Source organism: Schistocerca cancellata, chromosome 9 (genome assembly GCF_023864275.1).
Source record: "Schistocerca cancellata isolate TAMUIC-IGC-003103 chromosome 9, iqSchCanc2.1, whole genome shotgun sequence".
Lineage (NCBI taxonomy): Eukaryota > Metazoa > Arthropoda > Insecta > Orthoptera > Acrididae > Schistocerca > Schistocerca cancellata.
Window position 1 is genome coordinate 395361003 of NC_064634.1, and position 26197 is coordinate 395387199.

At 41.8% G+C, this 26197-nt stretch overlaps 1 protein-coding gene and 1 long non-coding RNA gene across 2 annotated transcripts in view; both read left to right on the forward strand.

Moving 5' to 3' along the window:
- The window catches only part of LOC126100240 (glucose dehydrogenase [FAD, quinone]-like), a 47465-nt gene extending 28626 nt beyond the window's left edge, over positions 1–18839 (forward strand). Inside the window, exons 4-9 of the mRNA XM_049910821.1 lie at positions 5818–5996; positions 8074–8328; positions 13820–14000; positions 15703–15878; positions 16069–16340; positions 17313–18839. Coding sequence (XP_049766778.1) covers positions 5818–5996; positions 8074–8328; positions 13820–14000; positions 15703–15878; positions 16069–16340; positions 17313–17661 — 1412 coding nt within the window. The 3' untranslated portion in view covers positions 17662–18839. The remainder of the gene's footprint in view (positions 1–5817; positions 5997–8073; positions 8329–13819; positions 14001–15702; positions 15879–16068; positions 16341–17312) is intronic.
- Positions 18840–21573: 2734 nt separating this feature from the next.
- LOC126100307 (uncharacterized) lies at positions 21574–25656 on the forward strand. Its single transcript, XR_007522149.1, has 2 exons — positions 21574–23400; positions 23431–25656. It is a non-coding gene; the product is annotated as an uncharacterized LOC126100307 (long non-coding RNA).
- Positions 25657–26197: the final 541 nt, after the last annotated feature.

Here is a 26197-nt window from a genome sequence, read left to right on the forward strand (position 1 = left end):
TTCAGGAAGATAGTCGGCGAGGTTCTGGAAAGCCCTGACAGGGATGAGAAACCATGCCCTCTTCAGTGTCGTGGCCACCTGCACTACGTTTCTCGGTTCAGGAACTGTCCTATCGACGTGGCCCCACAGATGCTCGACTGGGTTTAAATATGGGTATTTTTGTGGTCACGAGAATAAGATAAACCCGTCCTGATGTTCTTTAGACGACGCTCTTGTATTGCAAGCTGTCTGATGCATCGCATTGTCTTCCTGGTAAATGCCATCATGCTGAGGAAAAACAAACCGCAATTAGAAAAAATGTGTGTGAAATCTTATGGGACTTAACTGCTAAGGTCATCAGTCCCCAAGCTTAGACACTACTTAACCTAAATTATCCTAAGGACAAACACACACACCCATGCCCGAGGGTGGACTCGAACCTCCGCCCGGACCAGCCGCACAGTCCATGACTGCAGCGACTAGACCGCTTGGCTAATCCCGCGCGGCAAACCGCAATTAGAGATGGAGATTTTTTTTTATCCATTGTACCTTTCAGAATGACGAAATCACCCACGGGACGTCACGAAAATATTCCCCAGACGATAACGCTCCATCCTCCGGCCTGGACAAAAAAAAGGAGTTCAAAAATGGTTCAAATGGCTGTGAGTACTATGGGACTTAACATCTGTGGTCACCAGTCCCCTAGAACTTAGAACTACTTAAACCTAACTAACCTAAGGACATCACACAGTCTGGAACCGTCCGACCGCTACGGTCGCAGGTTCGAATCCTGCCTCGGGCATGGATGTGTGTGATATCCTTAGGTTAGTTAGGTTTAAGTTGTTCTAAGTTCTAGGGGACTTATGACCACAGCAGTTGAGAGTCATAATGCTCAGACCCATTTTTTTGACATCACACACAGCCATGCCCGAGGCAGGATTCGAACCTGCGACCGTAACAGTCGCGAGGTTCCAGACTGAAGCGCCTAGAACCGTTCGGTCACAAGGTCCGGTCCGGCCTGGATCGTTCCGACGGTTGTTGCGGGGTGTTTGCTTTCAGAAGTTTCACGCCGGTGGCGCATAAAACGCGAGTCCTCTGAGAAGGCCGCCTGTCGGCACTCAGTGGACGTCCAGTTGCGGTACAGGCGTCTAAATTTCAGCTTTCGTCGCCGATGAACGGCAGTCGACATGTGTGGATGAACCAGGCGCCTGTTGCGGAGGCCCATACGCAGCGCCGCCCGCTGGAACGGTCGTTGAGGAGACACTGTTGACTACCCCTCGCTTCATCTGGGCAGTCAGTTGCTCAAAAGTTGCACGTCTATACGCCTGTACAAATCTCCACAGCCGTCATTCACCAATGTCATGTATGGCCCGTGCTCCACCACAGAAACCTCGGCGTCGATTTTGCATTGCGCTAGTTTGTCACGCACGTTATAATTTAGCCACGGCCGCACACGAACAGTTTACAAACTTAACCGTTTCGGCTATATTTCCACCGTAAGCCCGAAAGCCAATGATCACACCCTTTTCGACGTCAGATAAATCGCTCCGTTTCCAGATTACCACAACGACTGCAGTGTTGTCCCAGTGCGCTTCACATATCCTCCACTGCTAGTGGCGCCATTTCCCGCCTATGATTAGTTATTGCACGTTGAAGTCGAGCGTAGGCGGTAGGCGCATTAATGTGACTGGACCGTATATATTCCTAAATCTTTTCTGTTGTGTACATAGTTCCGCATAGTCAGCGCGTACACAACTTTCCCACTAGAGCGCGCCCCGCTAAGCACAACAGCGCAGGCGCAGCGCTCGTCCGTCTCCGCACTACGAGATGGCGCTGCCTTAGAGACAGACCAAATTCTGCTTCCGCCGATCCGCGTATTAATACGTAACGCAGCCAATGAGATTGCTGCTAACGTAGAACCTTCTCTCCTCACGGATCACACTCACACAGTGATACTTGAAAGCACGAGGTATTATAACGAGTGTACAGACCTCCGATTAGTCAGTCTGCATTTCTCTGCACCAGTCTGTACCAGTCTGCATTTGTCTGTACCATTCTATAGTCAAGTTTCAGTCTACATCTAATAAGATTATCATATTCCTGTACTTAGCCGTGAAGATAAATGTATAGACACTTTTATCAAGTATCAGAGATATGTGAGAATAAGATTAACGTACCAGTACCAAGGGAACTTCAGATTGTCAATTTTGGTCACCGTCAATCGGCAACTCTAAGTGTGCATGTGGCATTTCTATCGTCTGACCTAACGGCAGATGATAAACACGCCACAATAAGACCACGAGACATATTGCTGGCATTCACCTACTTCGTTAGAGCGACAAGTCAAATAATCTGATGGTGTGTGTACCGAAGGTCTTACAGTACGCACCCCACATTTTCTTACATCCTCACTCGTTTACTATCTTCTCTTGTACAGGGCTGTTCGAAATGATCTAGATACTTTCAAGTGATTGCAAAAAAAAAAAAAAAAAAATGTCTGGCACTATATGATTAGATGAATGAAAACAGCAACTCAAGAAGTTTTTGTGTCATGTTCACAAATGTTTTATGTGTGAATGATTATCGCCCGGATGAGTTTTATATGTGAATGATTATCGGCCGCATGAGAGTCAGTAACAGGTGCCCAGATACGTCCTACTAAGTCAGTGATGTTGAGGGGGAGTGGAGGTGTGAAAACGGTGTCTTTGATGTAACCCCACAAGCAAAAATCACATGGTATCAGATCTGGAAAGCATGGGGACCATGCCAGAAACTGGAGATTGCGAGACAATGCACAAGTGATCGGTCGTGGTCCCCGTTGACGTATGTCAACGCCTGTAAGCAGCTAACGGTGTTCATTTCATTGTAATTTCATTCTAACGAGCTGCATGGTCACCGATGGTATCTGTTCTTTCGGACATCTCCGAAAGAACAGATACCGTCTTAGTATATATATAGTTAAGGCTCACCGGCCACTTGACCATCTTCTTCTTCTATGCGATTACACAAACAGTGCCCGAACTCTTACGGGAATCGGCAACGCGCAGCGAATAATGAGTATAAAGGGCGGGGGCACTACGAATGTAGTGTGGGACAATACGTTGAGAATGTGGGTTTCGCAGGAGGCGTGCCAGAGATAAATCCCTGCAGTCGGGCTACCCTTTGTGTCCTCCGTGGCTCAGATGGGTAGAGCGTCTGCCATGTAAGCAGGAGATCCCGGGTTCGAGTCCCGGTCGGGGCACACATTTTCATCTGTCCCCGTTGACGTTTGTCAACGCCTGTAAGCAGCTAAGGGTGTTAATTTCATGTTTCAGTTCCATAAATAAGAGGTGGTGTTGCTACAGTTCACTTCAGCTGCTTTGTTTTCTGGCTTTATTCTGCATTTTTTTTTTTTTACAATCTTCTACAGGTGAAATTATATTTACTTAATTTTTGGCCCATATCATAGTCGTATTCATATGTAATGTCATACCCTAGGTATTTAAAATGTTTGTCTTGTCCCAAGGAATACATATATAGTTGACAGACAAGCATCATTATCTTTGAGTTAATTATTTTTGAATACATTGTGGGAGTGAACAGTGATCAATGTGTTACAAATATTTACTATCAAAAACAGTCTTGATCACAATTTATTTATTATGATGACCGGTTTCGACCAGTACTGTGATCTCTTCAGACCTACAAGTCGTATACAAAGCTTTAATTAGAGGGCTACATACATTAAAGAAAATACATAAAGCTATAAAACGATGAATTACCAATGAGTAAGAACCTCCGTCTGGTGGTAAATCACTACTGTAGAAACCAGTGCACGTCTTACTATATATAATGGAGGCTCCGCCCACTTCTGGCGGAATAATGTCATTACTAACCAATGGGCTATAGGTCGAATAACAATGTAAAATTTCTTAGTTAAAAAAACATTGTCAAGAAAGGAAAATAAACACACACTAAACTTAGCTTGTTCAACAGCTATTGTCAGCTAAGAAGCGTTAAAAATATTTATACATGTAGGATAAATGAACTACGTCTTGACAGTACATCGGATGCCCTCTCAAGGCCTGTTGGTGAACCATTTGGAACCACTGGTTGCCATGGTGAAGTTGGACGCCGTTCCAAAGATGTGACAGCATGCTTCTTTCCACTGAAGTTGTTGTAAAGTTGATAGGCAAACTAGTGGTTGCCATGGTGAGGATAAACGCCAGTCCAAAGATGTGGCAGCTTTATTTCTTTTCTTTAATGTATGTAGCCCTCTAACTAAAGCTTTGTGTACGACTTGTAGGTCCGAAGATGACCACAGTAGTGGTCGAAACCGGTCACCGTAATAAACAAATTGTGATCAAGACTGTTTTTGATAGTAAATACACTACTGGCCATTGAAATTGCTACACCACGAATATGACGTACTACAGACGCGAAATTTAACCGACAGGAAGTAGATGCTGTGATATGCAAACAATTAGCTTTTCAGAGCATTCACACAAGGTTGGCGCCGCTGGCGATACCTACAACATGCTGACATAAGAAAAGGTTTCCAACGATTTCTCATAGACAAACAGCAGTTGACCGGCGTTGCCTGGTGAAACGTTGTTGTGATGCCTCGTGTAAGGAGGAGAAATGCGTACCATCGCGTTTCCGGCTTTGATAAAGGTCGAATTGTAGCCTATCGCGATTGCGGTTTATCGTATCGCGACATTACTGCTCGCGCTGGTAGAGATCCAATGACAGTTAGCAGAATATGGAATCGGTGGGTTCAGGAGGGTAATACGGAACCCGTGCTGGATCCCAACGGCCTCGTATCACTAGCAGTCGAGATGACAGGCATCCTATGCGCATGGCTGTAACGGATCGTGCAGCCACGTCTCGATCCCTGAGTCAACAGATGGGGACGTTTGCAAGACAACAACCATCTGCACGAACAGTTCGACGACGTTTGCAGCAGCATGGACTATCAGCTCGGAGACATGGATGAGGTTACCCTTGACGCTGCATCACAGACAGGAGCGCCTGCGATGGTGTACTCAACGACGAACCTAGGTGCACGAATGGCAAAACGTCAATTTTGCGGATGGATCCAGGTTCTGTTTACAGCATCCTGATGGTCGCATCCGTGTTTGGCGACATCGCGGTGAACAAACATTGGAAGCGTGTATTCGTCATCGCCATACTGGCGTATCACCCGGCGTGATGGTACGGAGTGCCATTGGTTACACATCTCGGTCGTCTCTTGTTCGCACTGACGGCACTTTGAACAGGGGACGGTATATTTCAGATGTGTTACGACCCGTGGCTCTACCCTTCATTCGATCTCTGCGAAACCTTACATTTCAGCAGGATAATGCACGACCACATGTTGCAGTTCCTGTACGGGCTCTTCTGGATACAGAAAATGTTCGACTGCTGCCCTGGCCAGCACATTCTACAGATCTCTCTCCAATTGAAAACGTCTGGTCAATGGTGGCCGAGCAACTGGCTCGTCACAATACGCCAGTCACTACTCTTGATGAACTGTGGTATCGTGTTGAAGCTGCATGGGCAGCTGTATCTGTACACGCCATCCAAGCTCTGTTTGGCTCAATGCCCAGGTGTATCAAGACCGTTATTACGGCCAGAGGTGGTTGTTCTGGGTACTGATATCTCAGGATCTATGCACCCAAATTGCGTGAAAATGTAATCACATGTCAGTTCTAGTATAATATATTTGTCCAATGAATACCCGTTTACCATCTGCATTTCTTCTTGGTGTATCAATTTTAATGGCCAGTAGTGTAGATCTTTTAGTGCCTGGTCACCATGGGTGTCCAAAGTAATCTCACTGTGGTGTCACACATCCAGGGCGCGTGGTGGGAGGCACGAGCGTGCTGCACGGCATGATGTACATGCGGGGACACCCCTGGGACTACGACCGCTGGGCGCAGTCGGGCTGCCGTAGCTGGTCCTGGAAGGACGTGCTGCCCTACTTCCTGCGCTCCGAGGACAACCTCGACGTCAAGAGGCGCAGTGACTTTGTAGACGTGAGTATCCGTACACGACGCTCCTGCACATGTATTCTCCCACTCACTGAATAGCGCACGGCAGAGCCTATTTCGTTCTGTTCACACGAAGTAACTTGGCCCCTACCTGCGCAGGCGCCGCGCTAGGGGTAGGGGACAGCAGTAGTGGTGGAAGCTACGCCGTGAACGGACACCGCACGGTAAGGGAGGAGCTTCTCGACAGCTGAGACAAGTACACTAACGTGTATCTCGAGTAACTTGTAAGATACAGCCAGCCACTCTGCAAATGGACGTATTAACGGGTTAAGAATAATGTTAGAACACAGACGTTCAAAGTCAATATTTTTTCACTATAGTAGCAAAAAAAGGAATAGTTGCATAAAGAATGGCTCACCCAAAAAAGACGACCACATACCACTAGAAGGAAACCGATAAAATAAAAAAGGGATAAAAAATGTAACATAGCAAACGACATTGCTAAACAACATATTGTGCCACATGGTGCCCTGAGAAGCTGTTCGACAAAATTACCTCAAAATAAGTCTGACTCCATAGATGAGGAATCAGCACAAGTGAATGCCATGCGAGAGGCCCAGGTTCGATTCCCGGTAGGGTCGGAAATTTTCTCCTCTCAGAGAATGGGTTGTTGCGTTGTCCTTATCACCATTTCACCATCGACACACAAGTCGCCAGAGTGACGTCAAACAAGACGACTTGCACCGGGCATCTGAAGTCACAAAATATGCCATATGCACATTCCATGGCTTAATTTTTTTTTCTCCTTCCTCCGCGTCTGTCTGAAGTAGTGAATATTTGGGAAGTACTTGTAGCTATGGTTTATTCTCCTTATTCAGCGAATGGAATAGCTAGTGGTTCCTGCAATCCTCTCAAGCACAATTATAATGAGATTTTACCCTCGCTTGCGTCTTATGATAAAAATTTAATGGCACAGCATACAATCACAAAGCGGATTGACAGTTCAGTGTTACGGTTGTTCTCATCAGAATTGGCAGCAAACCAATGGCGCCTGCCTGATTGCCCGCCGGGGTGGCCGAGCGTTTCTAGGCGCTACAGTCTGGAACCGCGCGACCGCTACGGTCGCAGGTTCGAATCCTGCCTCGAGCATGGGTGTGTGTGATGTCCTTAGGTTAGTTAGGTTTAAGTAGTTCTAAGGTCTAGGGGACTGATGACCTCAGAAGTTAAGTTCCATAGTGCTCAGAGCCATTTTTTGAACCTGCCTGATTCCTTCGTCATCGGCGTAAGTCCTACTTTCACTTCCACTGACACTTACTACATGTGTTGCGTGCACCAAGTTTGTTTCCCGGATTTGCGTGATGCCTGTTAAAATATTATGCCTGTTAAAATATTATTGCAGAACTCAAAGCAAATGGCTTCTGCCACGCTGTTCAGTCTCCCACAACCGGCAGCATCCATAAGACAGTTTCTATGGAGGCTAGACCTGGGGGTATGGAGCATTTTTAATGTTTTGGAAGACGAATGGCGATTTGTGTGAATAAGTAGCCATAAAAACCTCTAGTTCCGACCCTGTTACAAACCTGCATAATTTTCCTTCCCATGAGAGCGAAGTGGGCGGCAGGGGGCGGCGGGGACGCGAAGGAACCGTAGCTGCCCCTTGTCCCAGGGTATGCGTGACTTACTCACAATCCTGGATCCTTAATAATTATGTTTAATCGATGTTCTTGTATTATCTCTGGTCTATGTAGGTTGTACAATGAACACTTGAGTGAAATGCGTTCTGCACTGCCAACCATTGTGCAGTCACATACTCCTCCCTGTCAGCGTTGGAACCTAGATAGGTGCTGTGTATAAGGGCTGTGCCCAGTCTGCACATAAACCGTGCCCTGACTGGGTCAGACAAGGTGTAGCTTTACTTAGCCTTTCTCTGGTATTTGGGAACATTTCTGAGACTCGCCGACCCCTATCAGATGAGTCCCAGTCGCTTTGCCAGGTATCCACGCTCAGGCGCCTTAGTTGGATTGCATAGCACATCACAACAGTGGTTAACGTCTGGTCTTTATGGCTGCCGGTGATAAAGGGACAACGCGCCTTTATTTAATAACTGTGATGTTCCCCGCAGCCGTCGCTGCACGGCACGGACGGCCCGATGACGGTGCAGCGCTTCAACTGGCAGCCGCAGCTGGTGGACCGCATGCTGCGCGCCGCGTCGCAGCTGGGCCAGCGCGTCGGCCACGACCCCAACGGCGGCGCCGGCCAGCTGGGCTTCACGCCCGCGCAGGCCACCACCGCGCTCGGCGCCCGCTCCAGCCTGCTGCGGCAGTTCTGCGGCGGCTCCGCGCGACGCCCCAACCTCAGCATCGTCACCAGGGCGCAGGTCAGTCGCAGTCTGGCGCGCACGAGCCGCACGCCGTCGAAACTCCTATAGGGACTTCCGGTAACACTACCTTGGTTCGCCGCCAGGCCGCATGGAGCTCTGCAAGCTTTTCAACCCATCATTTCGGTTTCTACATCTACGTCTACATACATACTCCACCATACGGTGCGTAGCGAAGGGTACCTCATACCACAACCAGCATCTTCTCTCCCTGTCCCACTCCCAAACAGAACGAAGGAAAAATAACTGCCTGTATGCCTCTGTACGAGCCCTAATCTCTCTTATCTTATCTTTGTGGTCTTTCCGCGGAATATAAGTTGGCGGCAGTAAAATTGTACTGCAGTCAGCCTCAAATGCTCGTTCTCTAAATTTCCTCATAGCGATTCACGAAACGAACGCCTCCTTTCCTCCAGACTCTCCCACCCGAGTTTCTGAAGCATTTCCGTAACACTCGCGTGATGATCAAACCTACCAGTAACAAATCTAGCACCCGCCTCTGAATTGCTTCTATGTGCTCCCTCAATCCGACCTGATAGGGATCCCAAACGCTCGAGCAGTACTCAAGAATAGGTCGTATTAGTGTTTTATAAGCGGTCTCCGTTACAGATGAACCACATCTTCCCAAAATTCTACCAATGAACCGAAGACGACTATCCGCCTTCCCCACAACTGCCATTACATGCTTGTCCCACTTCATATCGCTCTGCAATGTTACGCCCAAATATTTAATCGACGTGACTGTGTCAAGCGCTACACTACTAATGGAGTATTCAAACATTACAGGATTCTTTTTCCTATTCATCTGCATTAATTTACATTTGTCTATATATAGAGTTAGCTGCCATTCTTTACACCAGTCACAAATCCTGTCCAAGTTATCTTGTATCCTCCTGCAGTCACTCAATGACGACACCTTCCCGTACACCACAGCATCATCAGCAAAGAGCCGCACATTGCTATCCACCGTATCCAAAAGATCATTTATGTAGATAGACCTACCACACTTCCCTGGAGCACTCCAGATGATACCCTCACCTGCGATGAACACTCACCATCGAGAACAAGGTACTGGGTTCTATTACTTAAGAAGTCTTCGAGCCACTCACATATTTGGGAACCAATCCCATTTGCTCGTACCTTAGTTAGGAGTCTGCAGTGGGGCACCGAGTCAAACGCTTTCCGGAAGTCAAGGAATATAGCATCCGTCTTATACCCTTCATCTGTGGTTTGCAAGATATCATGTGAAAAAAGGGCGAGTTGCCTTTCGCAGGAGCGATGCTTTCTAAAGCCGTGCTGATGCATGGACAGCAACTTCTCTGTCTCAAGGAAATTCATTATATTCAAACTGAGAATATGTTCGAGAATCCTGAAACAAACCGATGTTAAGGATATTGGTCTATAATTTTGAGGATCCGTCCTTCTACCCTTCTTATATACAGGCATCACCTGCGCTTTTTTCCAGTCGCTCGGGACTTTACGTTGGGCAAGAGATTCGCGATAAATGCAAGCTAAGTAAGGAGCTAATGCCCTGTAAAACCGAACTGGAATCCCATCAGGACCTGGCGATTTATTTATTTTCAACCCATTCAGCTGCTTCACAATCCCAGGGATGTCTATCACTATGTCATCCATACGGGAATCTGTACGAGACCCAAACGGCGGTATGTTTGTACGATCCTCCTGCGTGAAAGATTTCTCAACTGCTAAATTTAAAATTTCAGCTTTCGTTTTGCTGTCTTCCGTTGCCAGACCAGACAGATCAGTGAGTGACTGGATGGAAGCCTGCGACCCGCTTACCGATTTTACGTAAGACCAGAATTTCCTTGACGATTAAAGTATTCCATATTTGTTTTGGTTTACTCCAAAACACAGCAAGAGTGGCGATTTTTTACAGAGGCTCGAAATTTAGCGCGGACTTCAATGCGAGATGCTTATAATAGTTTCCACAACGAAAATTTGTCTCGAAATCTGGCAGAAAATCCAAAGAGATTCTGGTCGTAAGTGAAGTGTGCTAGCGGCAAGACACAATCAATGCCTTCTCTGAGCGATAGCTGTGGAGATACTATCGAAAACAGGGCTGCCAAAGTAGAGTCACTAAAGGCATTTCGGAAATGCCTTCACAAAAGAAGACGAAGTAAATATTCCAGACTTCGAATCAAGAATAGCTGCCAACATGAGTAACGTAGAAGTAAATATTCTCGGAGTAGTGAAGCAACTTAAATCAGTTAATAAAAGCAAGTCTTCCAGTCCAGACTATATACCAATTAGATTCCTTTCAGAGTATGCTGATGCATTAGTTCCATACTTAACAATCATATGCAACGGTTCGCTCGACGAAAGATCGGTGCCCAAAGACTGGAAAGTTGCACAGGTCACACCAGTATTCAAGAAAGGTAGTAGGAGTAACCCACTAAATTACAGGCCCATATCATTAACGTCGATACGCAGCAGGATTTTGGAACATATACTGTGTTCAAACATTATGAATTACCTCGAAGAAAACAGTCAATTGACACACAGTCAACACGCATTTAGAAAACATCGTTCTTGTGAAACATCAAGCTCTTTATTCGTATGAAGTCTTGAGCGCTATTGACAAGGGATTTCAAATTCCGGATTTCCGGAAGGCTTTTGACACTGTACCACACAAGCTGCCTGTAGTGAAATTGCGTGGTTACGGAATAGCGTCTCAGTTACGTGACTGGATTTGTGATTTCCAGTCAGAGAGATCACAGTTCGTAGTAATTGACGGAAAATCATCGAGTAAAACAGAAGTGACTTCTGGCGTTCCCCAAGGTAGCGTTATAGGCCCTTTGCTGTTACTTATCTATATAAACGGTTTGGGAGACAATCTGGCCAGCCGTCTTATGTTTGGAGTTGAAGCTGTCGTTTGTCGACTAGTAGTCATCAGAAGATCAAAACAAATTGCAAAACGATTTAGAAACGATATCTGTATGGTACGAAAATTGGCAGTTAACCTTAAACAACAAAAATTTGAGGTCATCCACATGAGTGCTAAAAGGAATCCAGTAAACTTCAATTACACGATAAATCAGTCAAACCTAAAGGCCGTAAATTCCACTTAATACCTAGGAATTACAATTACAAACAACTTAAATTGGAAGGAATACATAGAAAATATTGTGAAGAAGGCTAACCAAAGATTGCGTTTTATCTGCAGAATAAGCAGACTGCCAGCACTACGCTTGTCTATCCTCTTCTAGAATACTGGTGCGTAATGTGGAATCCTTACCAGATAGGATTGACAGACTATATTGAAAAAGTTCAAAGAAGGGCAGCACGTTCTGTATTATCGCGAAATCGTGGAAAGAGTGTCACTGAAATAATACAGGATTTGGGATGGACATCGTTAAAAAAAGGCGTTTTTCATTGCGGAGAAATATTCTCACGAAATTCCAATCACCAACTTTCCCCTCCGAATGCGAAAATATTTTGATGACGCCGACCTAAATAGGGAGAAACGATCACCATGAAAAAAATAAGGGAAATCAGAGCTTGCGCGGAAAGATATAGGTGTTCGTCCTTTCCACGCGCTGTATGAGATCGGAATAAAAGAAAATTGCGAAGGTGGTTCGATGAACCCTCTGCCAGGCTCCTAAATGTGATTTTGCAGAGTATCAACGTAGATGTTGCTGATTACGAGTTTATGTGTATACTGCACCCTGAATTGCATTGTGATTATGTTGCTCGTATTCTGCTTGACTTTTCCAAGCATCCGTAACATTGGGTGAAGTAAATGATTCCGTATTTGTTTTGTTTCATATAAAACAGAAGCTGGTTTCATCGCATAGTGTTTTGTGAACATTCGTTCCTGCCTACGAACCAATTTGCAAACTGCTCGATTTAAATGTATTGTAAGCATATTGCTCGTATTCTACTTTATTTTCGTTCACGTACATTTTTCGTACTTTCTCGCATTTAAGGGAGAACTCGACGTTGGCAGCTTTTGGCAGAAATTATACTGAACTTGCATCTAGTCATGAAATGAGTGTGTAACTTGTGTTTCCTTGGCGTTATTTCTTGCTGGCCGGGGTGGCCGAGCGGTTCTAGTTCCCTGCCAAGCCATTAGGAGCACTTCTACCGTTCCGTATCCCCGTTCTAATATGGGCCTTGCACATACATTTTGGTGTTCTGTGAGGCACAGGCGGTCAACTGCGGCTGCTCCAATGCTGCACGCCCACTCTTAGATAAGAACTACAGTGTGTGTTAAAGAAAGTTCACCGTTTCGATTGTTGACCAAACGCAGCCAACCGGAAAGTTTACACCGGAGCGAATGGAAGCGAACGAGCATTCACAGACAAATTCGCTAGCGGCCAGTGTTTATTCCCACTCGCTTGTACCTACGAGGAAGCGTTTCCACTTAAGAAAATACGAGAGAACCTGCTTGACCTAGGAATGCTGTTATTGTTCTTTTGCACTAATAACCAGTAGACAAGGTCGCCACTGAATACAACACTATTATAGCGCAATGCAATGCTGTGGTATTCAGACACGACTGGTTTGCATGGCGAGCACACTGATTTTCGCAAAATAAACAAAACTGTGCGGCAAAAGAAGAATGTAGGCCAATTTATAGGTATCTGAATTCGCACGCAAGTGTGAAGCGCTTGAAGTTAGTGCACTTAACACTTCCCTGGCGTTGTACTAGAACCTTGCACTTATCGCAGCTGGCGGTTTCACTGGTTTCTCAGTTCAGCTGAGGGAGAAATTTAAAAGCTGAACACTAAACGACCGACGTCCAATGTAACATGAAGCAACCGGCGATATTTGTGGCATTTGATGACTGCCGTATCTCAGATTATCCCAATGTCTGCAGTTAACAGCGAGCGAGGTGGCGCAGTGGTTAGAACACTGGACTCGCATTCGGGAGGACGACGGTTCAATCCCGGTTCCGACCATCCTGATTTAGGGTTTCCGTGATTTCCCTAAATCGCTCCAGGCAAATGCCGGGATGGTTCCTTTGAAAGGGGACGACCGACTTCCTTCCCTAATCCAATGAGACCGATGACCTCACTGTTTGGTCTCTTCCCCCAAACCAACCCAACCCTCTGCAGTTACATACGCCAAGCACACAAAGCCACTTTCAAAATGGTTGATTTCTGTATTTATTCAAGTAAATTACTTGTCTCTTATGTGATGTTTCAATGCCTCCAGTCCAAATTCTGATTAAAAATACGTCAATACTCTGTGTGTCATGATGCTGACATTACTGAAACAGAAGGACAAAGGTGAGCAGCCGGCCGGAGTGGCCGAGCGGTTAAAGGCGCTACAGTCTGGAACCGCACGACCGCTGCGGTCGCAGGTTCGAATCCTGCCTCGGGCATGGATGTGTGTGATGTCCTTAGGTTAGTTAGGTTTAAGTAGTTCTAAGTTCTAGGGGACTTATGACCACAGCAGTTGAGTCCCATAGTGCTCAGAGCCATTTGAACAAAGGTGAGCAGCCAGAGTGGGATGTTTTTGTCCGTTACAGGTGACCCGTGTACTGGTAGACCCACAGTCAAAGCGGGCCACAGGCGTGGAGTATGTGCGAAAGGGCAAGACACGACGACTCATGGCCGCCAAAGAGGTCATCCTCAGCGCTGGAACTGTCGCATCCCCGCAGATCCTCCTCCTGTCTGGAATCGGTCCTAAGGAGCATTTGCAGAAAGTTGGTATGTAAACAAGATGTGGTACAAAAACGCAGCTAACAGTGACATAACTCTGCAGTGAAACTTATGGTCATGAGTGACTTCATCCTGGAATCGGCCGTGCTTTCCATTTGCTAGGCGTGACACTCAGTATCCCTGTAACCATTGTTGGATTCAAAAAAGTACATTAGAGTGACAGTGCTTGATCCAGAGGTAGTGGTTTCGGATGCTGGTAGCAAAAAAATTTTCGTCCCCACTATTTGGCAAGCTAGGTAAGGAGAAGAGAGTTTATCCCGTTTCTTATCACCAGTCTCTGTGATAAAATTTTGGATTAAATTACAAACGTCCCCATGGGAAACTGAAGTTTCGTGGTAGTCTGTCCACTGAGTTCATCTATTAAGTCGTTATTCAGCAACGGGCTACATTCACTGTTTATTAGTCTCACCTCCCTCTCTCATCATCAACAACACAAGCACAATACTGTTACATTAAATGAAACGATGGGAAGTTTTAATAGCGTTTATTTCAGATTTTGAAAATCAATCATAAACTGCCATAGGTAATTACATCTTACATCAATCGCATTGAAAATGGTAGCCGCTGATCCATAATGAACTGTAGTATTCAGAGTGTCACAGACAACATGTGTGGGAAGTCCCCTGATGTATTGTACTGCATATTGGAGTATTTACTTATAAAAACTAGGTATCCAGAGAATTGGTATTTGCGCTATTATGAGTTATGCAGAGATCTAAGTGTTTCTATGTCTTCCTTGACATCTTACGTAACATCTCAGGACTTATGACTTAGTTTCACAAGTCCTCTTCAACTACATTGTGCAATTATTCATTAGTCTTGTACTGAAACTGATTATTCCCCATAATAATCTGTCTGGTGTGGTAAGGTCTAGGCTTCATGATGTACCTTTCAGCGAGGCTGGAGGTGTTGCTAAAGCATGCCCAATGCAGTAGCCGCATCTTTGTTCGTTGAGGAACTGTCACATCTTAATAGTAAAGTGCACTGCAGTTCAGTTCTACTGTAACCATACATTATCTAAATTGTGGTTTATTAGTCACATAATGTACATAATCTAAATCATTTGATTCAGTTACAGGACACACAACAATAGTGTAGTAAAAAATCACCATAAACATACAACTGGCCCTAATAATAAAACAATTATGTGCATGTCTATGTATATAATTTGAAAAATCAAACACTGAGTAACTCCTTCTCAAACTGTCATTTATATGTCAGCATTAATCATAAATTGTTGTTAGTATACTTCAAAATAGAAGCCTGTACTGAATGCTTCTGTCTGTTAACATATAACTTGACACATTCCCCATCCCTGAAAGATTTCGTTCATGGCTTTTACAGACTGAAATGTCTGAATGGAAATCCTGAGGTTTTCCAGGTGTGATTACTAAAATTTTCCTTGTACTATTTAGACTTATTGTCTTAGGTCAAGGCTTTTTAAATAAGAACAAATCCGTGTAGAACCAAAAGAATCAGGTCTGAAATGTTGTCCACAGTCTATTCTGCTTCAATTACATTGTCCTCAGGAGACAGATAAATAAACCTTGTAACATGCTGTGGCTGTTGTGTATCTTTACATGATTTAATAGCTTGGCTTGAGTCAGCCCAATCACATGCAAATTTCACAGAAAATTCAGCAATGTTGTTCAAGGAATGGAATTACTAAATATCTGACTCGTTTCTTTAGGGATACCCGTCATCCATCACTTGCCTGGTGTTGGAAGACGTCTCCAGAATCATGTTTCGTACAAGATGAGGGTCCAGCTGAACAACTGGAAGCAGGAAGCACTGCTGAACAATGGAACACTTCATGAATATGTGAAGAAGAGAGTAGGACCAATAACCTCCACAGGAATGTCACAGGTTTGTTGCTTTCTTTGAAGTAGTACACTAACAAATTATCTCTAATCCTTCTGATACAAACAACATGAAGAATGATGAGTTTATGAGCAGAGTGATAATGGATTGGTACAGAAAAGATTAATTTCCAAATGGTAAGACTTTTAGTCACAAACTTATTGTGTGTATGACTGAATGGATGGTTTTCTTGCAGCTGACAGGCTTCATCCGAACCAAGTACGCACCTCAGATGCCCGCGAATCTGCCAGATGTGCAGATATTCTTTGCTGGTGAGCAGGCTAATGGTTCTTCTGTAGCGAGCAGCTCCGCACCTCCAGCATACATAGACATTGTGCCCACACTGCTTCGCCCAGAGAGTCGTGGTTACTTAGAGCTACGCAGCAAGGACCCATTCCAGCCACCACGCATATTCGCCCAGTACTTCAGAGATACGTTTGATGTCAAGGTGCTGATTGAGGGCATTAGGTATGTACCTGAAACATTTATCATTTGTTTATATAGTTTTGTGTTAAATACCATGTAATCTGTTACTCTGCAACAGATGTTATAAAATGCATGGAGACTTATATTAACACCTACCCAATATGGTACATGGTCCCCTTCATCATCCAGAATTCCCTTGGAGATCAAATCGTATGAACCCAGTCTAAGAGGTCAATGTGAGAGGATGATAACTGTCGCATAATTGTTCTCCCCATATAGATAAAGGTGGCTCAATAATATTAAAATATGGTGTTTTTTAAGGACAGAGATGATGTATTACTTTATCCCTATATTCAGCTATTTTCAGTGGTGAAAATAGGTCATTGTATGTTGTAAGATTTAGTGTCACACCATTCTCATCTGAAGAACATGATCACCTACAAATGTTTCACTGACTTTGCAGTTTAACTTACTGGTAACCCGGAACACCTCCAAAGTGGACAACAAAGGACAGTGTCTTTGCATTACAGAAAAAAAATCTGTGAAACAGCATGTTCGTATCAGTCTGTTCACATTATTTTGTCTAATTTCTGCCAGACGATGCAGAACAACTTCAGTTTGACTTTGAACCACATTGGTGATAATATCACCCATAAGCAACAGTTTTGCTTTCCTTTGTTCTATTTTAACCATGTGTCTGTATCATCTGCTTAACTGATATCTTGTGTAGCAAGGAATCTCCATATTTTTTTCTTTTCTTTTTCGTTCATAGGTTCTTATCCTTCTGTCATTCAATCCTCAGGGTGTTTTGAGACCACCATATATTTTTTATTCTGTACTTACTTTTCCCCCAAATCATATAAGTGACAAGTTAGCACATCATTAGTGCACAGCAACCTAACAAAGAAAGTGGTTGCCTTTAAGTGTTAATTTAATTTTTGTGTGCTGTTCTGATAATTCATGCTACTTTCATAATTAATATTGTAAATTCAATGGGACTCCGTTTTCTTGCAGGTTTGTGCTTGAATTCGTCAGAACACCTGCCATGAGAGAGCTGGGTGCCAATCTTACACCTGAACTGACCCAAGGCTGTGAAAGATATGTGGCAGGATCAGACGACTTTTGGGCTTGTGCTGTAAAACGCTACACAGGCCCTGAGAATCACCAGGTGGGAACGTGCCAAATGGGTGACCCCTACGATCCTAACACTGTCGTTGATCCCCAACTCAGGGTAGTAGGAATAAAAGATCTCCGTGTCGTAGATGCCTCTATAATGCCACATGTTCCCTCAGGCAACATTAATGCACCTATTGTCATGGTTGCTGAGAAAGGCGCACAAATGATCAGAGATGATTGGCACTGACGTCACATCTTCGTGAACACAAATGCAACACCAGTGAAAAGATGCAGCTACATGTATTAACAAGAGGCTTATGTTAGTCAATATTATTGATCTATTTCTGAGATTCCTGATGTGTGTGTGTATGTGTGTGTGTGTGCGCGTGCACGGTGAAGTATAATTGTGGTTTCACACTTATTTTTAATTTTGAAGTCTTCTTGTATTTATTCAAATATTTTCAGAGTTGAAGGGGTTTACTTAAGTTGAATCAGTTTCTCTCAAGCAATTTCAACATCTCTACTTTTCCTTTGGCAAAAACTTTTACTTCTGGTACTGTGTACAACTGAATTTTTTTTTAGTTGTTAACATGCTCCTAGAACATTTATCTTCTAGCCACATTCTGTTCTTATCTAATGATGTTGCTACAGATTCCTTTGAACATTAGGTCTTAGAAAAGTAATAAATTCTATGAAGGATCTGTCTGTCACTTCTCAGAAAATGATTACTATCAATGCCACATAAATGGACAATGAAAGTTTTCATTTTCCATAGTTTCCCCTTCAGTTTAATTCATTCAGACTGAAACAAGAGTATTTAATAATACCTTTATGTATAATTTGCCTTGTTATGGGCAGACCTACAACATTCAGGCTGTGAGTCTATTTCTACCTCTTGCACATTTTCTGAAATTCTGCATTACAGATGCAGTGAAATTTAGAAATCACTGAAGTGACACTACACAAACCAGGACATTCTACATCTAGATGCTGTCTGTTGGTACCTCATAACATTCAAGTTGTTTTGGTGTGTAGTTTTAGTATTATAATTCCCCAGTTTTGTCAAGTCAATAACTGCCATACTATTGTGATCTCAAGAGTCTTTTTGAAGACAATAATAAAGCATGAATACTATTTTATATTGGACGATTTAATATAACAGGAGTAATCTGAGTAAATTCGGATTATATACTCAAAACTGAATGAAAACAATGGATTGGGATGAGTAATTCTGAAATTGCATGTAAACGGTCTACCTGTAAATCACAATCCCAGTGACACAATTAATTTAAGATCACCTGATTAGCCTTCATCAAATGTGAGGAGTTATTGCTCCAGAGTTACAGATTTGTTTATTTAGTCAGTAGTCCTCTGCAGTGTAACCAAAGATATCAATATAATTATAAATAAATTATGCTCCAAATATTTGTAAAAACTATTCATTTTTTAAAACATTATCTCTCCTGCCTCCTACCAGATTCTTAATGGCATTTGTGGTGTTACAGTAGTTCATATTTGTACTGAAATTAATAGTTCAGTGTGAGTACGTGGACTCATATGCAAGTCTACCTGTCATAAATAATATCTACAATACTCATTAATTCTATGCCAGCCATGAGTATGGCTGCTTTACAGAAATTGATTGATTTTTCTCTTCCAATTACTTGAACTCTGACAGCATCATTAGTTATCTATTAAAATTATACAAATTTCTGGCAACAAAATAACTAACTGTGGACAATAAAATGAAAAAAAAAATACATAAGCTTCATCCATTTCTAACTGCTAACAATATGTGTTAAGGCTAACACTAAGACTACCACACTTACTGCCAGAGAATACATAATTCCATCAAAAATTCCTCTGATAAGGAAGCCACATTGATAAATGAGTATTTCTTTCCTGTTTAGATAATATGTAGGCAAAAATGGAAATAGCAGGTCAGTGCAAATAAAGAATGTAAATGACAGTATTCAAAAAAAATACATTAATGCCCAACAACAATAAAAATAACAACCGGAACTGATTTACAAATTCAATTTCTGAATACTGGGGCAGCTAATACAGGGTGATTCAAAAAGAATACCACAACTTTAAAAATGTGTATTTAATGAAAGAAACATAATATAACCTTCTGTTATACATCATTACAAAGAGTATTTAAAAAGGTTTTTTTTCACTCAAAAACAAGTTCAGAGATGTTCAATATGGCCCCCTCCAGACACTCGAGCAATATCAACCCGATACTCCAACTCGTTCCACACTCTCTGTAGCATATCAGGCGTAACAGTTTGGATAGCTGCTGTTATTTCTCGTTTCAAATCATCAATGGTGGCTGGGAGAGGTGGCCGAAATACCATATCCTTAACATACCCCCATAAGAAAAAATCGCAGGGGGTAAGATCAGGGCTTCTTGGAGACCAGTGATGAAGTGCTCTGTCACGGGCTGCCTGGCGGCCGATCCGTCGCCTCGGGTAGTTGACGTTCAGGTAGTTACAGACAGATAAATGCCAATGTGGTGGCGCTCCATCCTGCTGAAATATGAATTGTTGTGCTTCTTGTTCGAGCTGAGGGAACAGCCAATTCTCTAACATCTCCAGATACTGTAGTCCAGTTACAGTAGCACCTTCGAAGAAAAAGGGACCAAAAACTTTATTGGCTGAAATGGCACAGAAAACGTTCACCTTAGGTGAGTCACGTTTATACTGAGTTGTTTCCCGTGGATTCTCAGTGCCCCATATACAGACATTGTGACGGTTGACTCAATAAGACAAAAAGCTTTCCGTTGAGCGATCGCCATCTTAGCATCAACTGATGCTGACGCTGACGCCTAGTCAACAGCACCTCAAGCGAACAAATGTACAACTAAATGAAACTTTATAGCTCCCTTAATTCGCCGACAGATAGTGCTTAGCTCTGCCTTTTGTCGTTGCAGAGTTTTAAATTCCTAAAGTTGTGGTATTCTTTTTGAATCACCCTGTATTGTGGACAAATATATCAGGCAGGTAATATTAAATCCTGATAAAACAACAAACCTAAAGTTAATAAAATAAAATACAAATACAAAACAAGTGAAAGCTTATTTCTCATAGCTGACAAAACCATGAAAACACTTTACCCTTCTTTTGTATCCCATCCGTGTACACAGACTTTCATAAATCACATATTCTACTGATACTTTGTCTTCTGCTCATGTGCCATTTCAGTACTGGCTGGGAAATAACATGTACAGATAGTATTAAGAGTTCTTCTGTTCACCTTAAATGGGAAATGAAATAACCAAAATAAAATCATTTTGGTCAACAGTCTTTGGTATATTCACAATATGAGAGACTAACAAAGATGTGAATCTGTTGGCTGTGGGAAAATTAAATGAATTTTTACACTACGAAACAAATCTTCGTTTGAGACAGATATCAGAAACTTGCTTGAGGAAAAAATCTCAGGAAAATGTAGAAGAGATTTTTAACAAATTTTGAGTGATTGAAGTCATGGCATGTACATCGAAAACAGAACTACAAGCGGAGGGTAGGAGGAAGCATATATTGTACTATGTGTAAGGCAGGCAGGTTGATACATGGAGAAACACAGACATATGAAACTAATCTGCAGATCAAGAAAATACATGATGAAATGAAAAGAAAGAGAACTGAGGAACACCACAGGATTAGCCATCCCCCTACTCGGAAAGCATTTTCTGCCTTCCAGTGGAGTATGAGAGGTGTGTTTAAAGTTTATCTATTGAGTATATATGGCTCTAATGAGTGTGAGTGTAGGGTGGTGTAATGTTTGTGTTGTATGATGTAGACAGTGAAACCAGGTACCAACAAAGCATACTCCTGTCTAATAGCATGAAGGGGTTTCATGTTCCTAACCAGCAGGTGGATCAGCATCAACAGTGTACGAAGCAGTAGTTTGGAATTTAATTCAGTACATTGGGGCAAAGTCTTACACTCAGAAACTTTATGCCACCCCAGCTCCTTCCCTTACCACCAATATACTGGCTGTGAAAATTTCTTCCATTCCCAGAATTCAAACTGGCTACCTTCATGTAGGGTGCCACTGAACAGGCATGTGTTTAGAGTTTTGACTATGGAGGTAGATACAAATTAAAATGAAACTCAACCATAAAATTTTGGTATAAAGTGATTTCCATCACTTGTTTCTCATAATTATCTTTATTTTAGAGATGTGTTTAACATCACATTTATGTTTGTACACCCTGTTTAGTAATTTACATTTTTACAGTTTATAATTCATACTTACACAATTTGAATATCATTCAGAAATTTCAACATTTCTTTTTTTCTTTCTTTCAAAAATACAACAAGTTTTTTATAACAGCATATGAATGCACAGAAATTTAATTGTGCTGATAAAGCTTGTGTACTGTAAGTGATGATTTATTATTTTATACAACAACTCTGAATTTAATACAAAAATTAAATATTAACATTCCAACATGCTCCACATCTTAAATGTATCAATCATGTATGAGTATTACACACTTCCATCTGATATTTGTACTTGTATCATTTCTTACATACAGTCGACAGAGAAATACAAGATTTAAGAATGAATGAGAGTAGGGCAGATGAAAACACGCAAATGGGTGACACTTAAGATGCAGCTTAAACTCTGCACCAGTCAAAAGAGTTGAGTTAGATACATTTATATAAAAAATAAGCCATTTTGAGAATTGGATTTTGGTGGATTCCTCAAATGAGTACATTTCTTGAATCCTAACTACACAATTCTGATACAATTATTTCAGTTTTAAGTGCAGAACATGCAATGCTGTGTCACGTTTCTTTTCTGAGATATAACATTGATTGAATATCCATCTACCATAATTCTAAAAGCATAATTTTGTTCCGCACAATGTAATTCCATACTTGCACACATTTCAATATACAGATTCCCACTGGCGAGTTTCAAGGATGTTCTGGCAATATACAGTTTTTATTTATTTACATTCTTTTAATATATCATAATGGAAGTTTATAACAAAAAATATATTACTCTCATCTGAATACGCTGGCTATTCCACACAGAAGGAAACAACAAAATAAATTATTCACCAACAACAAGCATCAAAGTATGTCACATTTAGCAACTTGAAGGTACATAATGAAGTCAGCAGACATATTTTAATGGGTGCATTGCCTGGTCTAGTATCAAAACAGCACCTCTTTGGATGAATGTTGAGAACAATGATATGGAGAACTACTAGTCATTAACACTAATAAAATAATGGCACCTTTCCAGCATTGATGAGTAGTGTCCCTTTTAACATTCACAAACATTCTAGAGGTCTAAAAAAAAATTGCTTAAAATTATCATGAAATTAAGTTTCAAAGTACAGTATAAAGGAATAGATAGCTGTACCAGTATATAACGCCTTATATTAAAAATCTGTTTTTGGGAAAACGCAAAATTAAAAACACAAGAAGGCTGAAGAACGATGCTTTAACTGTTCATATGCAGAAGTATCATTTGGTTACAAAGGATGGTAGTTAATAATGCAGATACGTCCAGAGTTACTCATCTTGAGAACAGTGTGAAGGTGCTAAGAAAATAAAATTATGCAGGACCACTTCCATAACCAGACAGTTATCATTGTCGCCTTCAGTGTGGAAGGACCTGGGTTCAATTCCTCATACCTCCTTAGACCTCTTCCGAGATGAGAATGTCTGGAATGATATCCACTCAGCCTTGTGAGACCAAATGAGGAGCTATTTGAATAAAGAACCAGCAGCACCATCAGGATTCATCTAATGGCAATAACAGGTGGGGGGATTTGTGACATGCTGATCACATGTCCCACAGTCTAAGACTGCTTCTCATACTAGCTTGCAGGCAACAGTCAGCCAGATGGAACTGCCTAAGGCCTAATCCATGAGGGGTGTACTTTTAAATCATGTACACTGAGCACATAAATGCATATCGTGTGCGTGTGTGTGTGTGTGTGTGTGTGTGTGTGTGTGTGTGTGTGTGTGTGTGTGTGTGTGTGTAGGAAGTGGGGGAAAGTAGGGGAAGAGGGAGAGGCTCGTAGCAGCAAGCAACAGTTTCAGTAAGTAACTTGGCAAGCAATAGGCAACTGTGACTGTGACATTAATAAAAAACAATATTATGAGAAGGAAAATTGCTACCCACCATATAGTGGAGATGCTGAGTCACAGATAGGCACAACAAAAAGACTCTTAATGTTTATAGCTTTCGGCCGTTAAGGCCTTTGACAACAACAGACAGACATATGCACGTATACACGTATTCATGCAGACGCAATTCACACACATGACTGCAGTCTGAGGCAACTGAAACCATAGTGGTTTCAGTTGCCTGAGACTGCAGTCGTGTGTGTGTGAGTTGCATTTGCTTGAGAGAGAGAGAGAGAGAGAGAGAGAGAGAGAGAGAGTGAGCATGTGTGCGCACTCCCATGTATGTCTGTCTGCTGTTGACGAAGACCTTAACAGCCAAAAGCTATACTTGTGAGAGAATCTTTTTGTTGTGCCTATCTGCGACTCAGCATCTCTGCTATATGGCAAGTAGCAACTTTTCTTCTCATAATATGGTTACTTTCCATCCTGGATTTTCATTGATTGATAAATAAAAGAAAAATATACACAAAAACTAATTTATTACTAAAAGCTACATTCAGTATGATTTCTTTTCGATATAATCCACTCAACGACTGAGTCATCTGTCATAACTGTGGACAAGATTTCCAATACCCTCTTCATAAAATGTTACACCAATTAACTGTGAATGGAGATAAGACCCATCATTTGTTCCCTGCAAGCAGAAGAGAATAGTGCACCAAAAATTCATCGAAGAACAAGTAGAGAGCCAGTCTAACCAGATGAAGAGGTATATTGACTTCTGGAATTGTTCTGATCCATAACAACACCCGTCGTCAGTGCTAGTGCAACCCGATGGCTCATTGTGCAATTTCAGTGGGATGGTTTTGATCACCCGCCATACAGTCCTGACAATGCACCAAGTGAGTTTCATCTTTTCCCAGAACAGAATAATTACTAGGAGGGCTGTGCTTCCAAACTAATGATGAAGATTAAGGTAATATCAACACTCATTCAATTTATCGGCAGCAACATTTTATGAAGAGTGTATTGGAAAGCTTGTCCACAGGTATGACAAATGCTTCGATCATTACAGTGGTTATGCCGAAAAGTACCCATAAGTATACATACTTTTAGCAATAAAATACATTTTATATACACTTGTTTTTTTAAGACCGATTAGAGGTTAAAAAATGACACTCATAAATACACCCTAAAAACAAAATGTCTTTGTTTGGCATAATGGTAATTACCTTGTAAATTTCAAACTCTGAAAACACCTCTATTTTTACAATGTAGCATTTTGTTCTTGAAGTAACAGTTATGTACAGGAAACAAGACTTTACCTCAACCTCACCACCCTTCACTGTCCTGAAAACCTTATTCCACTGAAAGGATTAATTCACAGCTTCCTAATGTTAATCATTTAAGTCTTCTTACCAAAAACAAAATCTTATCCCACACTCAATATGTCCCTTATGTTGTCCCATCTTACAGTATGACTGAAAATCAATGAAAAGTTGTAATACTGTGCAGTGTCATTCATACAGCATTTAAATGTACATAATTGCAAATTGTGTACTTAGTAGAAGTTGGATTGCCAACAGCATCTGGATAGCTTCCATACACAGATCAGTACCAGATTAAGAATTTATGATAAAAAATTTCATGAGTTTGTCATTTTTTTGCACTCAAGTCACACTGAACTTACAAAATGAAGCTCAAAGGTCGAAGTATAGGAATGAGATTTCTTGTATCACTTTTCTTATAACAATCTTGTACATTGGTTGTCTCAGGGACCACAGACAACTAAAGGAGAAATCTAACATCCTTTTATGCAGTATATATTTAATTTCTGCACTCTTATGTATGGTGTCAGGAGTCCTTTATCTTTAATATGAAGGATGTATTCACAGACAACAAAGAAGAATTCAGGCTCAAGAAACATTACTCTAAAATCAGTTTTAGCAATGACAAGAAAAGAGAATGTGCCATGTAGAGAAAGAACACTAACTGGAGTTTAAAAGAAATGATAAAGGAACAAATGGTGCACCCCTTTACAGAGAATGCTCAAGAAAAGTTGCCTCAATAAGTGTTAAATTACCAACCATAAAAAAAAAAATGAAATGCTGAAGGAACAGTAGTAGTAGTAGTAGTAGTAGTAGTAGTAGAAAAATAAGAAGAACCAACAACAACAACAACGACAAAGGTGGATGTATGGCTGTCCCCTAAACAAGATTTAATGGACCATCAATAAAAATCAGATAAAAATGGTACCACTTTCAAATGACTGTCAATTAAAATTTACACTTTTTCTTTTCTGTAGTTTGACAACTAAAAGCTTCACCATGTGTAACAGATAGCACACTTCATCAAAAATGAATAGTGGAAACCACTGACAATATCTACTTCAAAATGAGACAATATTATGATACCAAAAACAGGTTACAGCACATCTAAATAATCACATAAGGTCTTTTATGACTCACAGTGAAAGGGTCCCAGGAATGACATTTTGGAAAAAAGTTATATTATTACAAGAATCAAATCAACACCTGTAATTAAGGTAACCCACTCATAAAATCCTCATCCAGTGATATCCAATAAACTGAGATGGAAAGGAAATTATTTAAGGTGTTCTATTAAGTATTCAGTTATCTATGTATTCTTATTATACACATTTGTGTTGGTCTGTAGCAATAC